The sequence below is a fragment of the Crocodylus porosus genome, unplaced genomic scaffold (assembly GCF_001723895.1).
Source record: "Crocodylus porosus isolate Cpor-Errol unplaced genomic scaffold, CroPor_comp1, whole genome shotgun sequence".
Lineage (NCBI taxonomy): Eukaryota > Metazoa > Chordata > Crocodylia > Crocodylidae > Crocodylus > Crocodylus porosus.
This window is the reverse complement of record NW_017728943.1, coordinates 20,688,956-20,705,187: the sequence shown is the minus strand read 5'-3', so window position 1 is coordinate 20,705,187 and position 16,232 is coordinate 20,688,956. Positions and strand designations below refer to the sequence as shown.

The following is a 16,232-nucleotide window of genomic DNA, read 5'->3' as shown; positions in this document are numbered from 1 at the left end:
TGGCACCTGGCCCGAGCACCACGAGTGCTTGTAAAGCTGTGCCAAGGGCCCTGCAATAACCCCAGCTAGCTCCCTCAACACCCTGGGGTGGAGAGCATCTGGACTCACTGATTTGAACACATCCAGCCCCTCCAGAAGCTCTCTAACCTGGTCCTCCCCAACCGGGGATATGAATTGATTGGTTGCATTTTAATGGCCAGTGTAAATGGTGAAAAAGGAACCAATGTTTAAAACATTCTTTTGCTAACCTGTATTATTCAAATCAGTGCTCTCCAGCCTTTTTCAGTAGGAGATCACCTTTGGCATTTAAAAGCAACCTAAGATCTACTGTGTGCTGCCACCCTGTATCCCCCCATCCCCTGCCCAGTAGGTCAGTCTGTGGGGAGGGAAGGGGGGGAGAAAAAATTATTTGGGAGGGGGCCTCCCCAGCAGGTAAGTCTAGGTTTCACTTGACTTACCCCTGCTCCTACCTCTGCAGCACTGTCTCTCACTGCGGGGGCCTCAGTCTAGCCCTTGCCTCTTCCTTCCCCTTCGGACTGACCTGCTGGGCTGGGATGCATGCATGCTCACAGCCACTCCGCCCCCATCCCTGCCTCGGACTGACTCCAAGAGGCTCTGAGATCTACTGGTGGATCAAGATACACTGGTTGGTGACCACTGACTTAATGCTTTAGCTAAGGATATTTTTCCCTGAATGCATGCCCAACATTATTCGTGTTAGAGTCTTTCTTACTGGAGTCTTAAAAGTATTTTGTAGTTTGATAGTCTATCTTTTAAATGATTTAAATATGTAACTTTTTATCGCTTCCACTAGGATCTTGTACATGCTATTAGATCTCATACTTAATAATTTTTCTGATTTGCATGATAATTTTTTTTCTTTAGTTTTTGAAGCTACTAGGGCTAAATAAGAATCTGAAGTCCATTGACAGGACTGTGTGGGTGCCTGTAGACATGCTAGGAGCAGACTGAATTAATCAAGTCTGCTGGAACATGGTAATTAGTGGAATGTCATCTTAAATTCATCCCCACACTGCTGTGGCAGGGAAAGCAGTGGTGAGGGCAAGAGGCCAGATCCCCACCCCTTGTTCCCCTGCCCTTGTCTCCCTGTGCCTGCCTCCCATTCTGCCTGTCCCCCACCATACACTTCTTTCCATGTGTCCCACTGCTGCCTACCCCTCCATGCCTGTGCCTCTTATCCCCTGATCCCTCCTGCAGCCTGCCCTTCTCTACTTCCTTTACATTCTGCTGCAGCTCTGCTCCTGTAGGACAATCAGCAGCAACATGGCTCCGGCCCCGCCTGGCCAGGGAGATATGGGAGCAGCTCCTGGCTAGGCTGGATTGGAGCTAGAGGGACCAGAGCTGGAGAAGAAAGTAAGTGATTAGGTAGACAGGGGTGGGGGCTCAGTTACAGGGACCAATGGGTGGAGAGGGGAGGCTGCAGTCTTGCCTCCCCAACAGTTTCCTCATGCTCCCCCCAGCTGTGTGCGCCCTCCCCCACCAAATGGGTTATTCCAGCCCAGGGCAGGTGGCAACTCAGCTCAGGCACTTCGGCCTTCAGCCCTGAGCCCAAGGCCAAAGTGGAAGCTAAGCTACTACTGACCCTGAGCACATACTCAAATCCAAGATGAGGCTTTTTTTTCCTGATGCAGATTTTGGGGGCGGAAAAAAACTTGGATTGGAGTAAACACAGTATATGTTCTTAGTGCATTTTTAAAAATTTCTTGGCAGAGGGAAGAATTGTCCTTCCAAACTGTCCTATCAGTATTCCCATTCTTCTCTCTTTTTGGCAGATCCTACTGAACTTCTGAGCCAGTTATTAAGATTAATTAGGTACTTTTTTTCCCGAGGATGCAGCTTTGACATCTGATGTGCCTGCATGTCTTCATTTAACTACTAATTCCTTTCCTCCTAACGGAGTTGGCAGGAGTTCCATACTTGCCCATGTAGTTGCTCCTTTATTTTTTATGGGACCAAGAGAAAATCTGTGATAAAAATTACTCATGTACAGTTTATTGCAAACAAACATAAACTAGATATTTGTATACTCTTCTTAACCTAAATCCAGAATTATTTATTTCTTGTTCTTGAGTGTTGGGAGGAAATGGAACATAGACAAGAAAAGTGGGATTGGACCAGTTTTGTTTGGGGTATACAACAAGCCTTGTGACTAGGGACCTACTGAATTTGTGATTCCACAGATTTTGCAGATTCCACAAATCCAGACAATGCCTGCAAAATCCATGGAGGGGGAAGGGAGACTTAATTAGTGGTGTGGCATCTTGCCAGCAGGGGGAGGGGAAGGGGCTGCCTGCTCAAATGATTGCTGGCAGGATGGCTGCCCCTCACTGCTGATTTGGTGTGAGGGCTGCCTGCCATATGGCTTTGCCCCTCTCCACTAATATGCCCCTTGTCTAATCAGAGGTATGGGGGTCCACCATACTCCACCTGCAAAATAGCTAATCAGGCCCTCCTGCCCACAAAATTGGGGGGGCACCCCCCACAAACTGGGTAGGTCCCTACTGATGACTATTATTTTATTTTAATCAAGGTATAACTTTTTCTCAGTTAGTCCACCTCATTTTCAAGTAGTTTTTCCCCATGCATTTTTAAAAATACACAAAGATCCCCAGCAGAAAACAAAAATGCTATCCGTGGCTGTTTCAGTAGAACAGTGGGAGCAGAATCATAGAGTCATAGAAAATAAAGGTTGGAAAGGACCTCAGGAGGTCACCTAGTCCAGCCCCCTGGTAAAAACAGGACCACCCCCAACTATATCATCCCAGCCAAGACTTTGTCTAGCTGGGTCTTAAAAACATCCAAGGATGAAGATTCCACAACCTCTCTGGGTAACCTGTTCCATAGCCATACTACCCACCTAGCCATTTAAAGACTTGGTTACATTTGTGTCCTCCCGTGACAGTCATGCTATGCATTCGTGTCTCTGCTTGGAAACAGAACATTTGAAATATTTTTGTGTAGTAGTTATGTGGAAGAGGCTTGTCTTGTCTTCTCCTCCATTTCCTGCCTCTAAAACCTCGGGGATGGATTCATGCTTGACCACCCTTCAGATTTCTCATCATGAATCCTGGTTTTGTTTTTGTTTTTTTTTTGGGGGGGGTGGAGGCAGGGCTTCTCTACATGAGAGACCAGTGTTTAACTTAAAGCATTAATTTAAATTCGTACAAACCTGTGTGTGGACATTCTCAAATTAAACCTGATTTAAATTAATGATTATATTTTTTTGGTGCAGTCATGGCTTTGGGTAGTGCTGATTCACATCTGTTTCAAGGCTCTGAGAAGAGTCAGGGAAGTACCTTTAGCAGTCATAAGTCCCTTCAGCTCCTGAGTGGAGTTTATATCTTGATCTGCTTGAGTGTCCTTAGAGGCATGACTAAGATTTTGTGTTTCCCCATATGGTACTTGGAAGCCCTACTCCACAAATGCCTGGGAATGCAAAACCCAGTCCAAAGAATGAAATGATCTGGCATTTTGTGTACTGGCTCTCATGCAACTGCTACAAGATTCAGCAAGAGCCGTGTTCTATCTTTATGTCCCAAGCTTTTTGTGAGTTTCCTCCATGAATATGGGTAGGATGCAAGTCTGACATATAAGGAGGCTTCTTTGTGTTACAAATGGTAATGAGGTCACAAGTGCTTTGATAATTGATTAGGGTTGTTCCATGATCAAGATTTATTTGAATCTTTTGCTTCACTGTTTTAATTTTCTCCTTTCTGGGTCCTTACCTGCTTCGCATGGTTTTGTAATGTAAAAGTATAGCTGTTACACCAAGTTTCTGTAGAAAGTCTTTGAGTTGTATAAATGCAATTATGAACATTTCTATTTATTGTACAAGTTGACACATGAGTTTTCTGCTTCAAATGGTGTTTTTTATGGAACCACTCTCTCAAACATATTCTGCTGTGTAATCTTAGTGCTGTTTCCCACAGTCCCAGTTACCCAGACAGTATTCCCTGTTTAATGATACCATAGTTCTCACAGTACTTCAGGATTACTGATAATTTTGATACCTGCTTAAAAGAATCTGTGCTGAAACAATAGAGAGGCAAATATCCTATTTTCTCACATACAACATACCTTGTTTTTGAGAGACAGAATTAATTAAAAAAAGTGTTTTTTCCAGAACTGTGGCTTGATAGAGTAGGGGTAGAGCCCAGTTTTCAGTTAACTCAACTTCCTTTGCCAGTTTAGGCTGTGAAATAGGAGGAGGGAGATCAGGAGCAGCTAGCAGACAGGAACATTGCTTTAAGAAAAGTTAGCTTGATTAGTGGAACATCAAGACCATTAAAAAGGAAATACGGTCATTTAAAACATGTGGAGTGGAGAACAATAAGCTATCAACTCAATTATTTAGCTGCCTGAATAGTAATACTATAGCTGCTAAATTGTGGAGCAAGGGTCAGAGCAGGCTGCTTCTAATCCAGAAATAAATCAGACTCCCTGCTTAAAATGAACACCTCAATTTTGGTGGGCTGATATGGAGGGGAAAGCTGCATGTTGTATCCCATATAGGCTATTTGGGATTTTAGATTTCCAGAGATGTAATACAGCTTGCAAGACTTTGGTCCATTTGGGATTCAGGAGAGCTGTGCTTTCTGATAGATTAATGATTTAGGAATTTGTCTTGGTTGTGTGGTTCAGTTCCCTAGTCTGGAAAAGTATTTAGAGAATTTCTTGATCTCCTAGTGTACAGTCTCTAGTAGTTTCTTGTACTAACGTTGCCGATAGCTGGTGCTCTTCAAGGAGTCTCTTGGGTTTTGGGAATGTGTTTAGCAGACTTCAGCCACTGCTTGGTTTTCGAGGTCTGCAACAAAATTTTCAAAATAAAATAAAGTACCTCAAGCAAAGAGGGGAAGAAATATAAGGGAGTATTGACTAAATCATCTACCCTTCTGGAAGCTTCTGAAGGACAGTCAGCAGAAGGAGCTATACTAAGTTCAGCAAGACAGGTATGGTCATATCTGGGAATGCGTTTATCAATCTGATACCTCTAGATAACACTGTTGATGGACTGAACTGTAACTAAGAAAACCATAGGGGGATGAACTGAATGCAGCTTATTCAGGCAAAGTGCTTCATGCCTAAAAGCGTTTGCTGGAGCACAAGGGAGTTACTTAAAAAGTTCATGGTCAGAGACTTACAACAGTAAAAACTAAACAAAACAAAACCTGTCATTCTCTAAAATCTGATTATTTCCTGTACAAACGCTGTTCCATGCCACTCACTTAATGACATTTCCCCCAGTAACTTTTCCATAGCTAAAGGAATTCTTGTAGAACTCTTTTTTGGCTTACTCTGTCTCTGGGCAGCAGGCTGAGAGCTCATAATGTAAAGTCTAACACACCTTAGATGGAGGATAGGATGGCTACAGTCTTTTAACACAGTTGTATATGCGTTGAGTTTGTGATCACAGTACATATGTGCAGATTTCATTTTGGGGCTTCCTGTGTATTAAAAGATGTATTGGAGTATTTAGTACAGTGATAAAATGTAAAAAAAAGGTAAAATTGTAAGCTGGACAGAATATATTTCTTCCCAAAAAAAGACAACTGTAAGTTTAAGGTGTACATTTTTTGTTTAACTGAACTGCATGAGCACAAGCCATTTTTATGACTTTTCCAGATCTCTTACCTTTTTTCCTAACAGGGCCATAAAACTTCTCCAATCTTGGGTGATCCTACTGATACAAAAATCTAGGCCTTTTTTTTTTTCAATGCTTCCTATGATTACAGTTGTTTATAGATAGCAATAGTCAGTAGCAGGGCTGAAGGATAAAAGTCTTAGTTACATTTTTTCCAATAAACTTTTAATTTTTATAAAAATACATTATAAAGAAGTGTGTGGGCTGAATGAATGATAAAGCACTATAGGCACAGATTTTTAAAGACCTTCTTTCTCAAGAATATTTTGTTACAGATAACTGCAGTAAGTCTTGACTGGGTTTTAGCCTAACATTTGTTTGTTTTACACTAACTCAATAGAATTCTGGTGATAGGAAGTTTGTTATCCTTTTTATTTGGTTGTGTTTCTAGTAGATGAGAAGGGACTAAGTACATGTGCAACAGGTTAATGTTTTACATTCCTGATGAGGAAGGAAGAGGTGGATTGAATGTAATTAGATTAAAATAGAAGTTATTTTGTTACAGGCAAGCCAACTGCATGTTTGGGATGATTAAGTTTAATAGCAAGAATGGTAGAAATAAACACTTTATTTGGAAAGGATGAAACGGCTTTGACTTGGGAATGTAACATGGAGCTTTCAACTACTAGCCTTCAGCATGTATCTAACGTTGTTGCCAGATACAGCTTGTTCACTGGCCAGTCTTGTGTGCATTAGAGGACTCAGTAGCATTCCTAGTGGGATAGGTATTTGTGTTGTAAAACCACAGCTGTAGCTGAGATCAGTTGACATCTTAGCTGATAATTTTGGCAGAGGGGCCTATGTCTGACAGAGATAGAGGCTGGACTACCTTATCATTAGAATCAGAGCGGAGAAAGTATAACGTGCTTACACAATTCTAAGGGAAGTTCTGCATTCCTATAGAGCTGGACTTGAAAAATCAAGTGACATAAATGTGCAGTTTCTTGAAGCACATTAAAATCTTTTACCAATGTTTTTATTGGGAAACTTTTTAACATATGAGAATGTGTCCAGAAAGTTTGTGCTTCAGGACATGATAGCACTTCCTGTATCAGTAAGATTAAATATTGTTTGACATGAGGTCAAGTAATATGGGATCTGCGTAAGCTCTTATGAAACACAGCCCTGAGGTCCCTGATTTCTTCCTTTGTTTATTCTCTGGAACAAATGACTGAGGCCTGATTAGACCTTAGCTTTAAATACAGCCCTGAAAAGGGTACTGTACACACACATTGAAGTCATGGTGTGGGTTGTTTAAGCATACTTTGACTCATTTCCATTGCTTCTGTATTACAGGAAGTGAATTTTTTATGTCATCTTCTCCATTTTAAGCATATTTTGATGGTAGGAGAGCTGCTGCTTTTTGGGAATGGATTCCCAGATGCCTCAGAGGGTCTTTTGTAATTATGGTTTATAGTTAAGGTTTAGGGGTTTTGTAGGTAGGGTATATAAAGGAAGCTAGATGTTATAGCTCTCTTTACAAACTGCAAGGGTGTATGGAGGGAGGTGATTGGTTCTCTGAAACCTGGTTTCAATTAGAATGGGGTTGTAGTTCCATCCACTCTTTATTAAAAGACTGGAAATAGATAAATCTAACTTATTTTCTTTTCCAGCTGTTAACAAACAACACAAAATTGTCTATGCTTATTTCACCTATGGTCTTATCCGATACTTGTCATTGTGGATCTAAGTCCCTTCTGGAGTTAAATGCAGGTACTAATTATCAACCCCCCTTCCCACTCCTCTCTCTGCATGTAGGGGAGTGATTTATTTAACAAGAGGAAGAGCAAAAGTGTTTTTCTGTATGAATGAATTTCTGCTTTATGGGCTCCAGGAAGAAGAAAAGACTGAAGAGGCATTTTCGGTGTTCATACTGTAATATGATGAGGTTTGTGGTGGTTCTTTTGCTCTTACAGAGGAGAAAGGGGATGGGGGCAAGTAACTGAAAGTTTTAGGCTAGCCACTGGGAAACAGTAGGGCTGTGCGAAGCTTCTGTAGCTGATTCGATTCAAAGGAGATTTGCCCCGATTCACAGCCTTAAACAAATGATGTTCAGTCTCACGTTAGTCTGAATTCAGGAATGGCGATAGTATGGGCATCAAATGGACATTCATGCATATGGAGAAGCTCTTATATCAAATGGAACATGTTTCTGCTGTGGGCTGCATGATGTCTTGGTGAAAGAAAAGAGTCTGCTGCTTTGGCATGGTTTGGTGGTTTTTGACATTGAAGAATTATTGTGTCTTGGCCTATAATAGAGTTTTGGGCTGGGGTTGTCAGCTTGTTTCAGCCTATCTTTATTTTCTGCCATTGTTGCTCAAATATTCCATCTCTCCCTATTTCCATTTTTATTTATTAGCCACCGTTTGCTACTAGTCTTTTTTTTGGGAGAATAACTATTTTGGAAGGTTATAATGGTGGAGACATATGAAGTGTTTAGTTCTTCCTGAGAATTTTAGAAAATTATCTCTGCAAATACAAAAGTTTCTTTTGTCTTTATTAATACATTTTGCTTAGTTTTCCTGCTATTAAGGAACTGATAAGGGCCCCAGAATATGACTATTGATTTGTGAACTCAAATTTGCATGCACGCTGTAAATAGCCACATAGCATTCATCGATTACTTCTCATTCTGCTTAATTTAACAGTGAGAGTAATGGGTATGTTTTCCTTTCCAAAGTTTATGTCAAAATCTGAAGGGCATTCTAATTAGTAGAATTCCTTTATGTGTCTCAGTTGTACATCTTTTATGTGAAATTGATTTCCATGTATTGGGTATCTCAAGAAATCTACAATTCCTGTGCTGCAGAAGGGTAATCATTCTTTTTTGCCTGAATGCATTTCTTATGTTCTTATGTTTAGCCAGGAGAAAACACATTTTTTAGGCTGGAAAAAAAACTCCATTGCTAGAAAACACCTTTTTTTCCATTATTGGAATACACAGACTTAATCACAAACATGGGTTTTAAGAGAGATTCCTTTTTAAGGTAAGATTTAGTTGAAAGCTGAACACGTGGCTTGTCTTCGGTCCTTTGGCCACCAGCTACTTGTATGTACCGGTGATCCCTGTTACCACAACTTGAGGACTGGAAACTTTAAAATGAAGCCATATTTTCTGGGTCACTTCTTGGTAATGGATGTTGAAAGAAGTACTTGTCCTGTCTTTGGTGTCAGAAGTTGTGTGAATACTGGAAAGGCAGGTGAGTCAGGAGTGCAAGTACTCTATTCTGAAAACTATTTGAGCAATTCATGCTCATGTGAAAAAAAATGCCCAGCCTCTAAAAGTGTCTGCTTTTATATTGGGCATTCATAGAGTCTTGAAACCAGTATAACGTAGTCACTTCCATACTAACATTACATCATCTAATTTGCAGAGTCACTACTCTACTTGTCTATGCCTCCACAAAGGCTCCCCAGTGGGATATCGCATTAAAAGCATTACATCATCAGAACAAAGGCTTTACTGGTTGATGATACCCTGAGGGTAGGATGCTGAATGGTAGTTTTATGGGGAAGAAGTAATCTTATTGAATTAACCCTTTTGTAGTCATCTCATTATATTTTGTAAATATTCTAATGTATTATTCTGAGTATGTGAAATAATCCCTTACAAACATAATGGCATGAGAAGGGTATATGTTAAGTAGATGAGATTTATAACTTGGTGCTAGTTCACTTTCAGTTTCTTTCAGTAAAGACTGGCTAAAGTTGATTTAACCAATCCCCCCCCCACACACACACAATTAAGTTTATAGAACATTTTATTGAAATTTCACGGTGTAATTGCTATTATTAATGAATTCAAAGAAGGCAGACCAATTTCCACACAATCTGTAGTTTAATTTATTGAAGAATGATCCACTTAAAAATACTGGAAAGAAATATTTTTGGTCGTGGAATATTAAACTTCTCTTTCTAAGTTAATTTAAGCTCCTTTTAGAGTTATTCACTTGTTAAGTACCATGTGTAGAAAATTATTGTTATATGCCTGGCAAGTTCAAGTATTCAATTTCAAAACCAACTTAGTGTTTAGTGAGAGCAGTGTGAAGTGGGTATCAAAATTTCATCTTTTTTGATTTTTCCTGTTTCTTTTACTCTCATTTTAATGTGAATAAATGCTAATTATCCAAGCTGAGGTGTAAAGATATGATGTACCTTGTTAAGTATTAGAAACAAAGTCCTTTTAAAAAAGAAAGTCACACATTACAAAAATGCACATATTGACTATCATAGAGTTGAAAGGTGATATCGTCTTAATTTTTCTTTCAGTGGCATTTTAATTTGAGGATCACAATCAAACCTTGCTAAACATTCTCAGGATTAGGTCTGTTAATAGTTAGCCTTAAGGTACATCTTTTTATGAGATTTGCATGTCAAATAGTGAATATGTTAGGCATCATAATGAAACAATACGCTGCTATGTTTATTTCATTAGCATCCTTAATTTTTGCTGGTTGTATTGCAGAGTACCTCTCATTCCTGTAGAAGGAAATAGGATTTGCCAGATCCTCATGTAGGAAGGATCAGATCCCAGGGTTGGCTGTGACACCTCCTGGTGGCCTTACAACTCCTGCTCTGATCAAGCTCCCTGGCTTCCCTTCCTTTTTCTTCTCCTGCCATGCCTTTGATGTCATGAGTTGAAGGCTGAAAAGGGAGGCTGCCCTTGGATCCCAGATTGTGCGCTTGTCTGACTTTGACCAACATATCTATTAGACCCCATTGCTTGCAATCCTGCTTCTTGTGTCTCAAGTTTAGCAAGGGAAGTTTAGGTTAGATATTATGAAAAACTCTCTCACTAGGAGGGTAGTAAAGTACTGGAACAGGCTACCCAGAGAGATTGTGGAATGTCCATCGTTGGAGGTTTTTAAGACCCATTTAGACAAAGCCCTGGCTGGGATGATGTAGTTGCGGACGGTCTTGCTTTGAGAAGGAGTTTGAACTAGATGACCTCCTGAGGTCCCTTCCAGCCCTAGTTTTCTCGTATTTTGGGCTCTGGCCCTTGTCTCACCTACTTTGGCTCTGGGCCCTCTGGCCCTATCTCTGTTCTGCTCAGGCACTGGCCCCCTGATCCTGTCTCTGCCCTGCTTGGGCACTGCTGGGACTCACCCTTGATAGTCCCAGCTCAATCTGCTGGTTCAAGCTATAACAGAGGAATAAGCCCTGTAGCAAAAACACTAATGACATGCTACCCTTGCACGAAAAGTAGCTGTGCTACACACTCCACCCTATGCTGAGTCCAATTCCCTTGCAAGCCAGTAGTATCCTACTTGCATTTTCCCCAGGGTAGCCCAGGGGTCAAGCTGGGACCTCTTCAGAAGCCTCCCTTTCCCAGACCTGTTTCCTTTTCAGCCTGCAGAGCCAGACTGACTGCCCTGGCTCAGACTCTGGTCTTATATGCTCTCCAAGCCCTCCCCCCTTCCAGTCAGGTGACTTCCCCAGCTACCCACAGGAATTTTCATTATGGGCTTGATGAACAGCCAGCCTTTCCTTCTGTAGCTACCCCCTGCTCAGCTTCCTGGGTTTCAGCTGCTGCAGTTTCACTCTCTTAGAGTAACAGGAGCACTAAGTTTCCTTATACTCGGCACCCCTGAAAATCAAGATCCCCAGGTGGGCAACCAAAATATTGGCCTTGTGTGCCTCAGTTTACTCTTCTATAAATTAGGCTTGATACCTCAAATTTAGGTGGAATATAAATGCCAAACTTGAGGTTTTTAGAGGGAAGGTGTGAGGTGTATAAAGTTCTCATCTTTAAGAATGTGGTAGAATTAAGTGCTATGCTAGTTCTGTAGGCCAAAGATGGGATTTGGTACCTGACTAGTTGATTCTTGCTCCCTTCCACCCACCAAGTATTCTGCTTGGCAAACAATCTGACTCTCTCTTGTAGCCTTTCCTCCTTCTGTTGCTCATTATTGAGGATCATCATCCTGATTTTTCAAACTCCCCAGTGATTTTTACTGCAGGAATGCAGTAAACTGGGTGCTATCTCAAAGAATTGTGAGCTGTATTTGTTAGGTACATGTACTTGTTTTCCATGAATGAGACTCCTTAAGAAACTGGAATTTACCTTTTGGTGATAGGATATATCACCTATTAAATTCTTTCTGTGTAACACTAATTGAAGATGATGTTGGTCAAAACAAAACTAAACAAAAATACTTCAAATACAGTTTTCCACTTGGTTTTATATAAGCAGTACTGCCTTAATCAGCAGGACCACGTTCTAAAAACCATCTTGTGTCATGCTAGGTTTTTCAGCAGCAGAAGTAAGTTGCTATCTTGTATTGAGTTATCGTTTCAGAGCCAACATGGTGAAGAGACTGTATATTGGTTCAGTTCCTTCTTGCATGTCATGAGCAATGCTTATTCAGTTCTGACAGTGAGACTGGACAAGTGCCAGTTGGAGGAGCAACTTGCAGACCTTCCTGATGATGAGTAGCAAGAATGAACCCAACTTGAGTCTCAGGTTGCAGCTTGAGTTGACAGGACTGGGAGGTAAAGGAAAATACCATTTTACTTATAAATAGAGCATCTTTCATTTAGCGTCTTTTCGAAGCAATATACATGGACGTCCACAATGTCCCTTCTAGAATTGTTTTTCAGAATAGAACCACATTTTCACACATTTAATTACATACTTGCAAATTTTATAGATTTTTCCCTGACTTTCATCTTGAAGCACTGCTCCTAGAACCCCAGTAACGAATGCTGCTATCACTTCCCTGCCCCCAAATTTCCAGATCTGTGAGAAGCCACATGGTCTTGATGACATGGTTCTGCATGCTAGATCTTGCCAGCACATGGTTGCTTTGCAGCTGGGTCTGGCATGAGAGGCTGTACTGTTATACTGGATCACACCCACAGAGCAGCCCTGTGCCACTTATTCAGTCCACAGGGCTAGAGGGGTAAAACACTGAACTTGAGCTCTATTTTGTTGTATTCATAAAGAGGTAAGACGGGGCAAATTTTTATTCTTTTCACGTGAAGTAAATGTGTTCCCCTTCACTTAATTGTACACTTTTTTAACTGTAGTGATTTAAGGGAAGAGTTTATGTATGGTTTTATGCAAGCGCATTTTAGTTTATCTTTTAGCTCTTTTGAATGAATTCTTACCAAATTTTTCATCAATGTCAGTGTAACACAGCAATGCTGTTACGCAGTTCTCTTTTGGAACATTTTAAATATTTAGCAGGATTTTTTATAACTTGCAGGGAGTGTTTGAGGAAGATACCTGGCAATTCTGTACACACCCAACACTGGGGAAAAACTTATTATCTAGTTACTGTAACCCGGAGGAGGTCTCATGAAGTTAAGCGATCTGTGTGTATAAGCAATATATTACTGCATGGATGTCCCCCTTTATTTCACATTCAGACTGAAAATCCATTTGACCATAACCATTTTAAGTCCCAGGCATACTTTAACTGGGACTTGATTCTTTAAATATTTTATTTTTGAAAGATTTATCATGACCATTATTGAACATTATTGCCTCTCTCTAATCTGTCCAGCACATTTTATTTATTTATTTATTATTACTCTAGAATTTGTCCTTGTGCTATCTAATTTTGCATGACTCACTGTGGCACTATTTAGTTATTTTTGTCCTGTATTTTCATGTATATTCTGATGGAATATGTTTCTGTTACCATGCTTATGCTCTTAGGAAGCTTGTAGCAATTAACCAGGTCAGTGAATGACTCATAACATGCAAACTGACTTTTGTTTGATGGAGCTACCACAGCACTTAGATAACCTACTTCACTAGGATGTCACTTAGCTGGAATTCCACTATTTGTCCCAGCAGTAATAATAGAAATCCTCAGGAAAATGTATATTTTAAGTTTGGGGGGTTTTAAGTCATCAAACTGGGTTGCCATTTTTGTTAATTTATTCTACAAAATATGTTTTGTGAAGAAGTATTTACATAGATTTTTCCTTTTACCATTTTTAGGGGGGAAATGCTGCTTTACATATTTTCTGAGGGTCCACTTCTTTAAACAATAGTTGTAAAATATGCCTCTCCTAAGCTGTCCTTGAAAGAACTAGTCCATAAAAAGATAGGCAGCTAAACACTGGTAAACTATAGCAATGAGTTTACATGAAAAGAATGTTGGATCCCCAGTGTTGTTGCTTTGGGAAGCAATTCACAAAAGAATCTTCCATCTGGAAACTGAAAGGACAAAAAGTTTATTTAAGGTGGCCTTTAATTTTTTTTAAAGCCTACTTCTGCTGTACATAGCTAAAGTTATATATTCTGCAGTATGAGTCATGGATGTCTTTATGGTTACACATCCTTTTGCGTAAAAGGAATAAACTTTAGAGAAAAGGAAGTTAAGAGAAAACAGAAGTGTGAATAACTGGTAATGGTGTTCTCCCTGGCTCCATTCAGTCTGCCATTTCATCATACATAAAGGGGGTACTTCAGAGATTCCTTTCTTGGCACATAAGTGGCAACACATGTTTGAAACAGTGAATGGAAACTGTAGGAAAAAAATGACAGGCATATGGCAATAGGAAGGCAAGGGAAAATTTGTTGCCCTAATGTTAGCCACATAATTGGTGCACTTAACTTCTGAGAGACTGATTTATTTAAAGAAAAAAACTGTGTTCCCTGTTGGTGCAAGTTTTCTGTATGCAGTCCAGTCTGTATCTTCCCCTGCCTCTTTGTTAAACCCATGGCTGCACAGGTCTCAAAGAAAAAAGAAATGTGGGATGTAGGAGATCTTTGCTAAGGAAAAGAAGGGAATACCTGGATGCAAAAAACACACAAGCTTCATTTTAGCATGTCTTTTGGAATGAGGAAAAAAAGTAAAACTGAGAATGGAAGTGTGATGGCTTTTAATTGAAAGTTGAAGTTACTAAAAATGTTTGATGGCTTCACACAGCATATTGAATTTACTAATGAAGAGAAGAGGCGGCATGTCGTACAGTGTTTTCAGGGTTAAATTCACACCCAAAGGTAATGTCCTAATTTTGGGTACTGTATTTAAAAGGAACAGCACTGTGACTAGAGTGGGGCCATATAGCTAGCTGTTCAAGCTGTTTGTGGCTCTACAAAAGAGGGCAGAAGTGCTACAAAATATTACCTCTTTCGAAGAGGAACCTCTCCATACAGCTACTTTTTGAGCACTATGTATAACACCTATACAGTTACCTCTTTTACAGGGGTTTGTAGGACCCTCAGGATCCCATAGTCCCTCCCTTACCATCCTCTCTCCCCCTCCAGGGAGAGAGAGAGGAAGGAAGAGCACTGGCTTCCTGACCACCTGCCCAGGTGCAAGCTGTTGGGATGTCCTGCTTGGGACCCTGCTGCTGCTAGCGCTGCTCCAAGGGTCCCAGAAAGGGACTCTTACAGCAAAATTCTTACAGAGGCAGTAGCAATTCCAGATGCCACTTCCAGGATGCCAGAGCTGGTGCTGCCTGCACCTTATAGTTGTGATGAAGCCACTGCTGCCTGGCTCCACTAATCAGCTGATCAACAGAGCAGGCAGATGGGGTGAAAGTGAGGGAATTCCTGCTTACAGATCCCCAGCAGCAGCACTACTGAAGGTGATGAGGGTAAGAGGAGCAGTTCTTTTCACACCCACCGCCACCTCAGGCAGCTTTTCAGCAGCTATTTATTGACAGTATGGCCCCCTTTCCCACAGGGGAGAGGCTAGGCTGTCAATAATTGGACTTCTCTGGGTGTCCTATCCATCCCTTTGATGGAGTTCACCTTTGATATGACGTTGTAGCTCTCCAGCCGTACCTTCCTTGTGCTGAGACAAGTTGTAGCATTACAAATGAATGGCTGTCTCTCCTTGCTGCCTGTGACAGAGGGAAGGGCTCATGAGAAGCTTATGTCCATTTTCTCAGCAGCCTTGTCCAGGTGTTCCTCTGCAGGAGCCAGCGGTCCTCACTGCCACTATAGCTTGGCCTTGCAGCCCGCCTAGGAAGGGAAGGCACTGGTTGGCAGGGTGGCACAAGGGGCAGCTGCCTCCTCATGCCTCTCCACCAATCAGTGCTGAAGGGTGGGGCCACATGCAACTGCCCCCTCATCCTCCCCAAGCCCCAGGGCCTCTCTGCCAATCAGAGCCAAAATGTGTGGCCTCTCTGCCAAACAGTGCCAAAGGGCAGGTCTGCCACAACCACAAAATGGCTCTTTGGGCCTCTACCAAGCTGTGAAATTGCTTTATTTCACCATGAGTTAGGTAGGTCCCTTCCTATAGTAAGTCCTGAAAGCAAATACACCAAAATTCCATTGGGTCAAAGGGAGAAACAAATTATTGAACCTGAGGGTCCCAAAAAGCTCCAGCTAAATGGACCGATAGAGTCCAAGATGTTCTTAAAGACAACACTTCATTTAACGCATTTTAAATATTAACTAAGTCTGAAGCCAAACCAATCAATCCATGGTTTTATAGTCAAATAAAGCTTTGCGCATTTTAGAAGGGTTGAGATATGGTCTTAGTAAGAATGGGCAACACAAAATAATCGTGGCACAACATTCTACACATTCGTAGTGGTCTCAAAGAGTAGTTACTATTGCAGCATTTGCAATATTGCACTATTGCTAATCCTGTAGAGCACT

The 16,232-nt window shown here is 41.0% G+C and overlaps 2 protein-coding genes across 5 annotated transcripts in view; one reads left to right on the top strand and one right to left on the bottom strand.

Moving 5' to 3' along the window:
* The window catches only part of CMSS1 (cms1 ribosomal small subunit homolog (yeast)), a 378,236-nt gene that overhangs the window by 67,789 nt on the left and 294,215 nt on the right, over positions 1-16,232 (top strand). The gene's annotated exons all lie outside the window — the stretch shown is intronic.
* FILIP1L (filamin A interacting protein 1 like) overlaps positions 1-16,232 on the bottom strand; it is a 317,446-nt gene that overhangs the window by 61,718 nt on the left and 239,496 nt on the right. Inside the window, exon 1 of one of the 4 annotated variants that reach the window (XM_019548857.1) lies at positions 1,243-1,336. The exons of the other annotated variants lie outside the window; for them this stretch is intronic. Coding sequence (XP_019404402.1) covers positions 1,243-1,286 — 44 coding nt within the window. The 5' untranslated portion in view covers positions 1,287-1,336. Of the gene's footprint in view, positions 1-1,242; positions 1,337-16,232 lie in introns of those variants that run through there. 4 annotated transcript variants of the gene reach the window in all.